The sequence below is a fragment of the Aspergillus vadensis genome, assembly GCF_003184925.1.
Source record: "Aspergillus vadensis CBS 113365 unplaced genomic scaffold BO88scaffold_2, whole genome shotgun sequence".
NCBI classification, from domain to species: Eukaryota; Fungi; Ascomycota; class Eurotiomycetes; order Eurotiales; family Aspergillaceae; genus Aspergillus; species Aspergillus vadensis.
The window spans coordinates 478,423-491,302 of NW_020292040.1; the positions used below are offsets into that span (position 1 = coordinate 478,423).

Below are 12,880 nucleotides of genomic sequence, written 5' to 3' on the forward strand. Positions count from 1 at the left end.
ACCACATAGACAGAAGAGGGTGCGGAAGTTCAGATGATCCCTGCTACAGTGAATGTTTCAACATCTGTTATTTTTGTTTGTTCACATACGTCGCACTAAAATCAAGTCTATATATGGGAAGGCCAGCTTCCTACAACCCCCGAAACCAAGGATCCGACAGCAACCCTTGCACAGTATCCCTTTCATCACCTTTCCACCGCAGCATTCGCGATAATACGTCAATAAAGGCCTGCTTATCGTCACCTTCAACGTCGTGAAGAGTTTTCTCAAGTCCTCCACTCTCTGGGATCAGCCCTGAATGCTTGAAATTGCCTGCATTGAGATCAGTGAAGCTCCAACATTGCTCGCCGAGAAAAATGACTACCTTCAGTATCAAAATATCGAGAAGCATACTTCGCCTCACGAATCACATCCACAGGTGGAGGTCCAAGTACCGATATAATGCGAGACAGATGAGCTTCCTCCGTGAAGGTAGAGTGTTCAGAGTTTGGTCCATCAAAAGGACCACTGCCCTGGGCTAGTTCCACAATATTAGCAATTTAGAATATCTGCGAAGAGAACATTAGGTCATACCAAAGCACCCAGGTTCCAGACATCAGCACTGTAGCTCCACCCTGCCCCAAGAATAACCTCCGGGGCCCTGAAACTATCCGGTTGAATGGGGTGGTAATGAGTCTGGGACCCCTCAATAGCCAGTCCGAAATCAGTGATCACTGGTCGGCCCAAGCTGTTTGCTTCCACACCGAAGTGATTCCTCGAAAGGTATATTGTTCGGTCTTCGAGCTGTTTTTGAGGCAGTGGTTCTTTCATCTCATCCTGAGACACTCTATCAAGTATGGAGTGGTCACGGAGAGCCATGAGAACATTGTCGGATTTCAAGTCTAATCAATTATTAGTAATTCGCAGCTTGCCTCTCTTTTGCCTAGAAGCGATACCTGTATGAATGACCTGACAATCAGAGTGGAGATAGCCAAGCCCTTCCAGAATCAACTTGGCAACAGGTCTGAGAACGTCCAATGGAAGCACATCCCCTTGAAACCGCCGTCTAAGCATCCATAGAGGCTCACACAATGGATCAAACACCATGCAAACATGGGTACCATGAAGACTTGGTAAATCAAAGGAATCGAGCAACGTGCTGACAAAGTTCCGGCCCACATGCCGTGGATTTGCGCGCGTAATGTCCTCAGTAATGCGAAGTTCCCTTTCGGCGTCTTCCTTTGTTGCATAGTTATTCGCCTTGATTTTGACTGCAACGTAGCGTGCTGAACACCAGCGCCACCTACTATCATGTTAGTCTGAGTCTATGCCAAACGGCTTTAACGATACAGTAGAACATACTGATTCAATTCACGAGCTAACCATACTGTTGAACTGGTTCCCCAACCCAGTTCTGCAGTGATTTGGTACCTGTCGTTGAGAATATCATAGAGGCGGAGAGGGTAGTAGTGGTCTGGCTTATAATGTGGAATGCACTCTTCTTCAATGACTTCCGCAGCGGATAAAGTTCGCAGCGGCACATTTGATGGTTTACATGGACTCGACTTGAAGACTTTGTTAAAAGTAGTTCTCAGAGACCTCCACGGTGATGCATACATTCATGATCATGGGAGTTGGAGGAATTTTGGACACGCACGGACCCCATGCAAGGGGACCTGGACCCACTATCTCCTGCGCGGAAGCGCTAAGACCAAGAATAGCAGGATCTTTTAATATCCACACTAACTATTTACCATACAATGAACGACGAACACACTATCTTCAAGTACATTTAGCCGTAGAGCATTCGAAGTGATACTAGGCATCTGAAAACCACGAATGCCCAAACACTTCACGATCTGTGAGTCGCTTGGCAGGATCCAGGTTCTTTAGCTTGGAGATAAAATCCATGAACTAATTCTGGTTCGATATGGTCCTTCCACTGGGCAAATGGCTTGTGTGGTATATATTCCTCTGATCTTTCATCTCATAGCATCCGCAGGATCTGGCAGTTAATCTCGCTATCTCCAATGTGTCTCAGCAGTCCACCGAGCTCTTCTTAGTGCCAAAGTAAGATGCTTAACGCTGTAGACGTATTGTGGCGGGCAATGCACCATGTGATATATGGAAGTGGAAGTGTCATCGATGCCAAAGATGACACGTCCCGATACCGCATAGAGACACTGGACATGTCAATAATGCTCTTCGGACTGATCAATTGCACTTACTACTTTCCCAAATGCAGATATGTCTGTTGAGTTCTCCCCTGAAGTGTGCTTCCGGATTGCACCAGTTGTCGTTTCCAGCGAGCATACCTTTTAGGCCCCTACCTATCGGCAGGTAACCTGTCACAAATCTAATAAAGAGATTATGGGTATTGTTAATAATAAGTTTATTTGCTGCTAGATAAATAAACCTCTAGCAGTGAACCAGCATCTAGCCCGCAGCATATAGCCCTCACATCTGGTACATGAACAGGAAGATAATTCTACTCTCCACGACTTGGGCATGTGGATACTATGTGTCAGGTCTAGACAGCCACCAAGCTTCGCTCCAACACGCCCTCAAAGAAACACAACAGGGACATAAACCACGGTACAATCTCTTCTCATGGCTTGACTACATTTTTTATCCTCGCCCCTCTATACTTTCTGGAACACACTTCCACCAGGGTTGTCCCGCAACCATGACGCCACAGCAGGGGCTCCCTTCCGCCATGGCTATATAAGCAGAACTGAATGACCTACACATTGATTCAAGGGCTCGACTTCCCCCTCATCTCCATATCATTTATACAACAATCCCAGCCCCAAAGTGGTTCAGAAGCATGTCAACGATCGCCCTCATTGGCCTCGATTCCGTAGGCGCCTCAACGGCCCTATCCCTAATTCGGCGAGAAATCCAAGCCACCATCCTCCTCGTGGACATCAATACCGAACTCCAAGACGCACAAGTGCGCGATCTGTCTGATGCCGCGCTTTTTTATGACTCCGTGACTAAAGTTCAAGCGGCCACGCACTGAGAGGCAAGTCAGGCTGACGTGGTTATTATCACTGAGGGGATGAAACCTACTCCTGGTAATCACTACCTTGCATACAAATGTACAGATCTTGACAAGGAAAATCGGCTAATCCCCGTGCATAGGAGGAGACATCTACGAACACGTATATTTCAAGACCACTGTACTGAAGAGCATACTCAAGGAGATGATGCCAATCAACCCGAACACTGTCATCCTAGTCGTCGCTAACCCAGTTGATCTGCTCACTACCCTGGCTCAAGATATCACGCGTCTGCCTAAGGAGCGAGTCATCGGGGTAGGGACCTGTCTTGACACTTTACGGCTACAGGAGGAGGTATCTAGCTTCCAGGGGGGGCGCGACAGAAGAGACGGAGGTTTGTGTGATCGGGGTACGGGATAATGAGAGCCAGGTCGTTGGGTGGCCGACTTCCCGAGGGAAGGATGGGGTTTCAATCGAGGAGAGGCTCGACGCGGAGGAATTTACCCAGGGCAGGATGAAGGCCATTGTTGCTGGTGAGGAAGGAACGCCGTTGGAGGTGGGGGCTGTAGCCGCCGGTATTGCGGTGGCGGTGCTGGAAGATAAAAAGACCGTCTGGACGGTAAGTCATCGGAGGGGTAATAATCGGTGTTGTTATTCGTGGCCAGTTGTGGTGGGGAGGGAAGGGCTGGTCAGGGAGGTGGAGGTGAAGGTGAGAGAGGGAGAGAAGTGGACATTTGAGAAGGGGGTTATGAAGTTGGGGATAATGTGGGAGCATTACAAGGTGAAGGAGTTTCACAAGGTGAAGGGGCATGACAAGGTGAAGGAGGCCGAAGGGCCGTAGTAGGGATCGAAGTACCTTAGGAGTGGGATTATACGTTGCTTGATTAAGCAATGAGAATACGCGAATGAATGTCTCGCAAGTATCGTATGTGTAGCAAAGTGGACTGGGATTCGAAAGACTAAATTATTGAATCCACTTGTTGTCGCCAGATCCATCAGCCTTCTTCCAAATTTGTCTCTGCTCACTCGCCACCACCTGCCTCTTCACGTCCGCGAATCTACCCGATATCACCGACAACTCAGATTGATCACTCGGTGCCTGTCCATAGATGCCCACCTTGCAGCCAGCCCTACGCGCGATCCGAAGAACCTGCGCGATGAGCGATGTAACCGGATCATCCTGCTCATCAAACAGCTCTACTAACTCATCCGAGTTACAATAAACACCAGTGTCAGCTGCGTGAGATCTTTCAACCCGATCGAGAATGCATCAAGTGCGCCAAGAAACTGCTCCGCCAGGACAACGTTTGACGGAGTCTCAAATATCACATACACCTGCAGTCCATTATCTGCCAAGCCCTGCAACGCCTTCTCTGTTTCGCCCACCGTGCGACAAAATGGAGTCATGGCCATCACATTCGTGAACTTCATTTGCTCACGCAGCTGTGGATAGTCCTACACTCCAGCAGAAATCCTTCATGAGCATAAGACTGCCACATCCTGCCCCGAGTGCAGCATGCAGGAGGCATCATGGGTGCCCACGATGGCAGAAACGCCGGGTTCACAACTGACAATGGCAACGTGCGGCTGTTGTCATTGTAGATAATCGCCACAGCGCGCTTCATGATCGGCATCCAGTCCGGTTGGTCGTGGCGGTGACGAGAATGCAACCTCATGAACTTGTCCATTAGATGCGCAGACTCTGTCAGACAGAGACGACCGAAAACAGCGGCATCATCTACGACCCCGGTGGTTTGAAATGCAGCCCTTGTGGCCAATGTTGTACGCCTTGAGAGCGGCGGTCGCGTCGCGACGCGAGTGCACGGTTTCCGGTCGGGCATGAACGATGAACGAATCACTGGTGAGGCTGTCTTTGGCCCCATTCCATGTCCATGGGGCAATCGTAATGGGATTCAGTGGTGCAGGCCCATCGAGCGAGCTGGGGATTTCGGGGCCACTGAGGACCAAGGCTGAGACGTTTGGCGCGGGAGTCAGTCCGTCGCCGTAGATCACATGGTGGCTTTATGGCCGCACTCTACATCGATTATGGAGACGAAGTAGCCTTCCGAGACGAGGAGCTTGAAGAATTGGTACTCGTCTTGGTCCACAGTGTCCTGGATGATGTTCTCTCCTAGCCCCCAGGCAGCGTTCATGATGATGACCTTGTGTCGATGGAGGTCACCTCGAAAGCCGCTGGAATCAAAGCATATCATGCGGTGCGCGGTCATGGAGAGACCAATGCAAGGGTAGTCAAAGCCATCAGGTTGTTGAAAATTGATAGCCCGGAAGGCGAAGAGTGACGCCTAGGACGATCGACAAGCATCCAGGAGAGCGCTTTCACCCATAACGCCGAGGTAGAATTCTGCTCTCCAGCAAAGCTAACATCCGGAAGATTTCCTTTGTAGCGCTGGATCCGACAGCCACGCTGAGGTTCTTCACGCCTGCTCTGAGTGGCTGCCTTAGTAGCAGGTAATCGTATACCTCGAGGAAAGATATCGCGTACTGCTTGTATAGTTGCCGCGCGATGTGCCATGCCTGATTCCCAGTTTGCACATAAGCTCAGCCAGGTGCTTTGGAATCACATTGCTGTCAATGTAGTGCCGGTAGCTAAATTCGCCATAGGACAACAGCCTCCTCCGATCTGAGGGAGCTGCTCAATAGCTATGGCAGCCTGATGGCAATATGGCTGGAAACATATGCTTGATAGATATTAAAGCACTGCTAGTGTGTCATGAACAGCCCTGTCAGAGCAAAGCCAAGTACACTTTATCAACCGAACTGGCGGCAGTGATATCTGAAGCCACAGCAACTGTTTAAGCTCAGCATCTGGTTCCAGCATACACCTCATTCAGTATGCAACACTCCTTTATCAAACTCAGCACACAATGTTCAATATCATAATAGAAGTTTAACTTACCATATAAGGCAAACATCCATCTCCACCATCATAGAAGCTATCTTCCCAATACACGCGCAACGTCACAAAAATTCAACCCTACCACTCCCAACTCCCCGGCATCTTCATCTTCGCACACCCGTCGCTCTCATCTCCCTGTTCGTCCCCCTTCTTATCTCCATCTTCAACCGCCCCATCCCCCCACCGTTCTCTCCAAATTGCCAACTCCTCCTTCCACAGATCGTTGACGCACGGATCACACGAACTCCCACAGCACTCGCCTAGACCAGGCGGCGGAGGGGGGTCATTGTAATCACGCTCTGCGGCACGAAGAAGTTGCTTTGCGCGGGTGTTGGGGAGACGGTTGCGACGCTTCTTGAACGAGGGGACGTCTTGGGGGGTGTAGAGGGGTGAGGGGGGCATTTTCTTCTTATCTTCTTCCTCAGTAGGGTAGAATAGACTGCTATGTATATGATGTTGGTGATGGTATAGAGATTCAGAATTGTGCGTTAGTGTTGTGGTCTACGATGCATGATTGTAGGTATACAGGTATGGCAATGAAACCTGCCGGATGAAGATCGGGTAGGATCGGGATTGGATATATTCGTGTCGGGTATGGGTGTCGGGATACGCAGATATGCATGGTGGATGTGGGATGGACAGTTGATGGCATACAATTCAATTTCCTTGCTATAATATATACGGATAGCTCTTATTGAAACTATCATAAGTATAAAAATGACAACAGAAGAAACCTAAGAGGAGAGAGAAGAAGTAGATAACAAACATGTGGTATACCATAACCCAACAACCGACAGCCAGACAGACAGGCAACTCACCCGAGATCACATGTCCATCAAATACCGACAGGTCACATGCACCACCTTCATCCTCGTAATACCGGTACCAAGCATACCCATACCCAAGACAGTAATAGATTACCTAACTTACCGAGTTCTCTCCCTTCCGGATCGAAGGAGACGAAACGAATGGATGAATCACATCCACAACCACATCCATCATCCCTCCGTATCCAGTCCATGATTCATCATCGAAATGGAATCATCCTATACCATTGCACCGTAGATAATTTCCCTACCCTCCTTGACACTCAATGGCTGGTAAATTCCACTCAATGGCTATGTGTCTGTGCTCTGCTCTCAGTCCTTCAGGTTGGTATCTATCCATCTGTCTGTGTTTCTACCGATCCGATCGTCGCAGGGAAAGCCCCGATACACATGATACGTAAAAAAAGTGGTACCTATGTTTTTTCTTGGCGCAGGGTTAGTTTCAACTTCCTTCCGTCGACTAGAATAGATAGATAGAACAACTGGGTTTGGTTGCACGGCAGCTCTTCATGTCGGTTGGCTGTAGGTACTTCTTTTCTTACTTGGAACTATGAGTCGAGATTCATGCACATGCAGGGATTAGAGCTGCACGACAAAATTTTTGATGAAAAAATTTCTTTTTGTTTTCTTTCTTACTTTCACAGCCCCTGAGATAAGACAGTTGGGTGTGAGTCAATTGAATGGGAAAATGTCTGGCAAACGCTCTCACTGCTACCATTGATCACATATATTTTGCCCTTGGGTCGCTGAGGCGGTGGTGGTGGTAGGGTGGGTGACGTTTACATTTGGGATCGTCAGTCTAGATCCACCGGGTGAGAGTGAAGGGGGTGCCATGGGCCACTACGGGTTTGGTTGATGGCTGATTTTTACCAACAGTTATTGAATATTAATTGGAGTGTGAGAGAGACTATTCTAGACGTTCTCTAGGTTAGAAAATTAGATCAATTGGTTCTTGTGGTGTAATGGAAAGTTAGTAGGAGGGCTTATAAGGCGGTAATCGCCCATTGTTGGGAGGTAGTGGCCGGGAGGCAGAGCTGCCCCCGGAGATTCCGGGACAACCGTTTCGTTGTCGACAGCTGGCATCAAGCTCGTACCTGTCTGGCTGGCAACCACACCTTCCGCCTTTAATAGACAAGGTCTTTTGTCGAGCTGTTCTGTCTGACCGACAAGCTTGAAAGCGTGATCATATGATAATTGGTTCAGAGACCTGATCTGACCAGCTAGGCTGGACCGAGCACTGTCGTTACCCCAGGTTTTTTCCATTCATGGGTCAAGTCCGAACTGGCAAGACATGAAAACAGCAGAGAATCATCAATCGATGTGGATATAGAGTCCCAATCCTACAATCAAATGTAGCTGGCAAATCCTTGGAGTTTAGTGGCCATTTTAAATCTCTATATGTACAGTATATTTGATGGTTGTAGATGATGACGGGAAAAGTAGTACATGATATATAAAAAGACCACCACAATAGAATTACCTCCTATCACAGCCAAGACAATCTCAAAACAAAGAATTTTGCTGATATTCCCCCCAATATCCCCTATTTTCTCTCCAATGAAGATGAAGGTTTGTAATCGAAGATTGGGAGTGGATCATAAAATCTCCGCAGATGTCGTGACTGCAATCATCCCTCGGTCATAATTTAAACGTACTTGCACATCATGGCAACCATCAGGTCGAACAGACCAATGGCCTCGACGAAGGCGAAACCAAGAATGGCGTAGGAGAAGAGCTGACCACGGAGGGCAGGGTTGCGGGAGACGGAGAGGAGGAGGGCACCGAAGACGAGACCGATACCGATACCGGCACCACCGAGACCGATGGCAGCGGAACCCATACCCAGGTTCTGGGAGACCTGGACCATGGCGTCGGCGATTTCAGAGGAGTACTGGCGGCGGGCCTGCTGGGCAGCGAAAGCCTGGCGAGCGTTGGCCTGGATGAGGCCGGAGGGAGACTGACGCTTGACGGTCTGGAAGGGGGTCATGGGGACGGCCTTGCGCTGGGTGGTGAAGGTACGCTTGGGGGCAAGCTGGAGGCGAGCGGCAGGGCGAGCGACCTTGGTGGAAGCAGCCATGGTGGAGGCCAGGCGCTGGGCGAAGACACGGGAGGAGGCCATTGTGATGGTTTGTGGTGGTTCTGAGAGAGGAGTTTCTCTAGAAAATGATGGGATTGGGAAGGGAAAGAAGGAAGGAGAACTTTTCTGGAGGAAAAAGCTGGAGGAAAGTGACAACAGAAGGCCCCCCGGGACATAAATACTCTCCCGCTAAATTTTCGCGGTTTTTTGCCCTTTTCCCACCCAGCCCCCCCGTCGGGTGTTAGTGCGCTTTGTTGGGACCAGAAAAAAAAGCCCTACCTTACTTTTTTGTTTGCTGGTGTTTTTGGCACTGTCTGTTTGTATTGTATTGTTCCTGTTTTTCCTGTTTATGTCTTGTCTTTTGGTATCAATCCGTTATCCCTAGTTGATCCTTTCGCTCTTTTTTCCCTTACACCGTGTTTGGCAGCCTCGTTTTTGGCTCATTATCCTTCTTCCTTCCCCCGGGAAAAGCAGTGGACATTCCACCGCACATACACACTTACCACAACTTACATACACATCCTGTGTACGCATACACACATACACACCCTTCGGGATCATTCGGGATGGTGGTTACCAGGGGAGCTACAACTGGTACAGCCAATGGTTTCAGGGTCTTCACCTGGCCGTGCTGGTCCGCGATGGAGCAATGGCCTACTGATTCTCACTCTCACTTTCCTTCCCCTTCAGATAACCAACCCAATTGCTGCCTCTGATGGAGTATTCCGTAGTCATGTGTGTATTTTACACTTGTACGGACCGATCCCTTCCGTTCAATTCCTTTCTTTCCCTCGTGTCGTCACAAAAGGAAAAAAACATTCCTGTCTTGTCTCTACGGGGCACTCCCTTCATTCTTTCCTTACATATAAATTGTCCCCTTCTCCCTTCCCCCTCTGACACCCACCCAACCCAGCAACAGACCGGGAAAGACAAGACAAGACAGGAGAAACAAGCCAAAAGAGACCAGCTACGGTATGCAAAATTTTCACAGCGAAACGGGAGACCGCAAAGAAGAAAAAAAACCAGACGTGCGGGTGGGTCCCTGCATCCAAATGGGTCCGATAGAGTGGTACATCCCCACTTAGCGGTGGCCGAACAACCAATGGGAAGTAGCCAAGACCCAGCTAATATGATGGCCAGCTTCTCGGTCGCAATCAAACCGGGCCGAATCGGGCATGCGGCTCCACCAGCACCGGAGTTTCTGAGCAAGAAAAATTCCCACTTCTGAGACGCAAGCAGGTTTGCGCCGCGTCGGCTGGAAGGAGGGAAGCTTCCCCAATTGTCCTGTGTCGCGTTGCTGCCGTTGCTCCTGGTCTGTTCCCCCCTCGGGAAATGCCTCACCGACTCATCGTATTGGGTTATCTGCCGTTTTGGGACAACCCGGCTCCGTACGGAGCGCCTTTCGCCGGGGAAACGCGCGACGATCCGTAGCTCCCTGAGCTAGCTCGCAAATAGCACAGAAATGTTAGTCCACACAGGCTTCTTGCGCTATGGCGCAAAAAATAAAAATAAAAAATAAAAAAAAATAACCACTGCCCACAATGCCTCAGCACGCTTGTCTCCGAGGGTGGTGCACGGGTTATATAGCTTTTTGGATACATCAGAGAAATTGATCCCTCTCGGGGGAATAAGGAGCAAATCTCAGGGGGATGTGGATGACCGGCGCAAGCTGAATAAGGGAGAAAAGTGGGCGCGCGCGCGGCGCAAGCCAACCCAATCCCATCGACATCATCCCGTGGCCTCTCGAAAACCGGACGAAAGCATATCCAACACCCACACACACACACAAACACAGTCAGCCCGCTAGTGGCTGGCTTGCTCGCGGTTTTACCCTGCTTGTGTGCTGTGTGGTTGTTATCGTGGCCACCACACCCCTTTCCACTTGAAGGAAGAATCCCTTGGAAGGAAAACCCATTGTGTAATTTTTACCTGCTTTGCTCACCAGCCCGTTTTTTCTTTCCCATCTTCCCAAGAAGACATCCGTCTGCTACTTATACCTGGATCAGGGTGAGGATTCCGGGGCAAATTTCTTCTACGCTCTCCCTATTTTTTTTTATCCTTTATTTTTTTTTTTCCTTTTTTTTTTGTGGCCCTCCCCCCCAATTTCACACAGTCCCTATCTATTTCCGAGGTCGGTCTCTAAACTCGATTCAACCCGGTGATCGAGATATGATCTCAGCCGCCCTGCAGTATTACGTAACCCGGCCAGCTTCCCGACTGAACCGCTGCCGCCGTCGCCGGAAACTGGCCTTGCCTTGCCTTGCCTTGCCTGGCGCTCTCTCACTTGTTCTGGCTCAATTTAAGCATGCAGCTGGTGCAGGGATGCCACGGGGCTCGAGCTGTTCGCGAACTGTTCTTCGGCTAGCAGGGGGGTGGTTGTTGTTGAATCCCAGTATTCTCAACAATTTAAACTATCAAGTAGAGTTGTAATGTGCAGCAATAATTTCTCGCTGAGTAGTAGTATCCACGGGAACACAAAAATGCATAAATCAAGTATCGTTCTGGTGATACCGACAGACTCGGAGGATAAAGGGTGATGCGGATGGGGGATGGGATCGATCGATGGATGGCTGCAGCGACACGGAGCCCGCCGTGTATCGGACCTGTATGGGTGGTATTATTACGGTATTGTGAATACGTGACGGAGATACGGTCTGAAGTGCCTTAAGGTATCAAGGCACGAGTTCTGTCGGGTCAACGGCAGGTCCCGGACCTCGGGATTTCAGTTGGGTTTAGTTGGAATGACGGCCAACTCAAAGCAGGTATGGCGGCTAACCTTACTATCTACGTATTGGGCTGGTAGCCGTGGCCGGCCATCATGCCGGTTGTTTTCCTTGGTTTGGGCACGTAGGAGTGATTTACATTGTAGCTTGTGGTGCGGATGATAAGCTGGAATTCCTGACGAATCGGAGCGTAGGGGAGTATCTCGGTGAGGTTGTGGGTGTGGAATGTTGATTGCTAGCCACGGCGAGGGTGGTATGTGGATAATATATATTGTGGTATGGAGGGTGGCTTCAATTTGGTATGTTGAGGGTCCACAGGGAGAATGGGGAAGATATATCCGGGGTTAGTGTTAGTTGTTTAACTTAGTGCTGTTTGAAGATGCTACTCGAGGCTATATATATAATCGGGTAGAGAAGTTTACTCCAGTAGTACTCCGTACCATCATATACTAGCTATACATCGCTTATAGTGTGTACACTTATCACACCAGAGGTAGGTGCTAAAACTAGATAAACATAGCAGTAACTTGCACACGTTCTTGAACTACTACTAGGAAACAAGATCGTATATCGTGGCCATCTTAGCATAGTCTAGATTAATACCATTGTAGCGGAGTATTGAGTTCGTAGACACCTTCATCTCTGCCTTATTCGAAACAGCAATTCTGTATCATGTGATCACAACGATCTACGTCCATCCTTCCTTTTCTAGATAACATCGATAGGGGCCCGCTATTTAACTGGACGATGATAAGTAAAGTAGGTCCCTTGCTTCATTGCAAATGCTCCTAATTGAAATACTCATCCCGACGACACCATGAGAATTGTATTGTTCATTTTATCATGTCTCAGCCATATCTTGCCGTAAGGAAAGCTGGGATAAGTATATTACAGAACTTCGAGTCAAATATACACCGTGAAGACCTACGTAGCTTGACCGAAATTTGGCCGATCCATAGAAGATGATTCCGTTCTGTATGCTAGGTGGTTGTATACCGCCTATCCGGTACCAACATGCAGCCATGAACCCATCAAGAAGTGTTGAATACCCTTTCTCCTACCGACTCTTAGATGTCTCGTGGTTTGATATCACTTACCGAGAGCTTCTCCAGAACTTTCAGACTGTCTTTTGTTCTGACATGTCTACAAAGGAAAAACACGTGGGTCTGTTTAGAACTAGGAGATCTCTCACACTGACATTGACATGTCTGTTCTGAAGTAACGATCGTAGCTTCCGCACCCCCGGACAGAACAATATTTCAGTTGAGTCATTGCTGATGCTATGAGTGAAAGCAACATAAGATACCGCTGTTCTACCATACTGCAGGTCAACTTCCCAGTATTGTACCAGTCGG

At 49.0% G+C, this 12,880-nt stretch overlaps 6 protein-coding genes across 6 annotated transcripts; 1 reads left to right on the plus strand and 5 right to left on the minus strand.

Moving 5' to 3' along the window:
* Positions 1–323: 323 nt before the first annotated feature.
* Positions 324–1,598, minus strand: BO88DRAFT_379676 (putative protein kinase; the record flags this gene model as incomplete). Its single annotated transcript, XM_025704496.1, has 4 exons — positions 324–512; positions 574–881; positions 936–1,282; positions 1,342–1,598. The coding sequence occupies 4 exons, from the start codon at positions 1,596–1,598 to the stop codon at positions 324–326; spliced, it is 1,101 nt and encodes a 366-aa protein (XP_025567136.1).
* Positions 1,599–2,806: 1,208 nt separating this feature from the next.
* Positions 2,807–3,822, plus strand: BO88DRAFT_449227 (NAD(P)-binding protein; the record flags this gene model as incomplete). Its single annotated transcript, XM_025710478.1, has 4 exons — positions 2,807–2,932; positions 3,014–3,056; positions 3,124–3,335; positions 3,412–3,822. The coding sequence occupies 4 exons, from the start codon at positions 2,807–2,809 to the stop codon at positions 3,820–3,822; spliced, it is 792 nt and encodes a 263-aa protein (XP_025567137.1).
* Positions 3,823–3,945: 123 nt separating this feature from the next.
* Positions 3,946–4,388, minus strand: BO88DRAFT_449228 (Phosphoenolpyruvate/pyruvate domain-containing protein; the record flags this gene model as incomplete). Its single annotated transcript, XM_025710479.1, has 2 exons — positions 3,946–4,131; positions 4,200–4,388. The coding sequence occupies 2 exons, from the start codon at positions 4,386–4,388 to the stop codon at positions 3,946–3,948; spliced, it is 375 nt and encodes a 124-aa protein (XP_025567138.1).
* A 327-nt stretch (positions 4,389–4,715) lies between these two features.
* BO88DRAFT_449229 (uncharacterized protein) lies at positions 4,716–5,209 on the minus strand (the record flags this gene model as incomplete). Its single annotated transcript, XM_025710480.1, has 2 exons — positions 4,716–4,938; positions 5,016–5,209. The coding sequence occupies 2 exons, from the start codon at positions 5,207–5,209 to the stop codon at positions 4,716–4,718; spliced, it is 417 nt and encodes a 138-aa protein (XP_025567139.1).
* A 536-nt stretch (positions 5,210–5,745) lies between these two features.
* On the minus strand, positions 5,746–6,585 carry BO88DRAFT_93101 (uncharacterized protein). The gene has a single exon (XM_025713267.1). The coding sequence runs from the start codon at positions 6,298–6,300 to the stop codon at positions 5,977–5,979; it is 324 nt and encodes a 107-aa protein (XP_025567140.1). The 5' UTR covers positions 6,301–6,585; the 3' UTR covers positions 5,746–5,976.
* Positions 6,586–8,179: 1,594 nt separating this feature from the next.
* BO88DRAFT_93141 (ATP synthase subunit C family protein) lies at positions 8,180–9,033 on the minus strand. The gene has a single exon (XM_025713268.1). The coding sequence runs from the start codon at positions 8,842–8,844 to the stop codon at positions 8,371–8,373; it is 474 nt and encodes a 157-aa protein (XP_025567141.1). The 5' UTR covers positions 8,845–9,033; the 3' UTR covers positions 8,180–8,370.
* Between the last annotated feature and the right edge of the window lie 3,847 nt (positions 9,034–12,880).

What these genes read in the sequence shown, in the direction of transcription:
- BO88DRAFT_93101 (XM_025713267.1), bottom strand. Translation starts at nt 6,300, where the DNA reads ATGCCCCCCTCACCCCTCTACACCCCCCAAGACGTCCCCTCGTTCAAG.
- BO88DRAFT_93141 (XM_025713268.1), bottom strand. Translation starts at nt 8,844, where the DNA reads ATGGCCTCCTCCCGTGTCTTCGCCCAGCGCCTGGCCTCCACCATGGCT.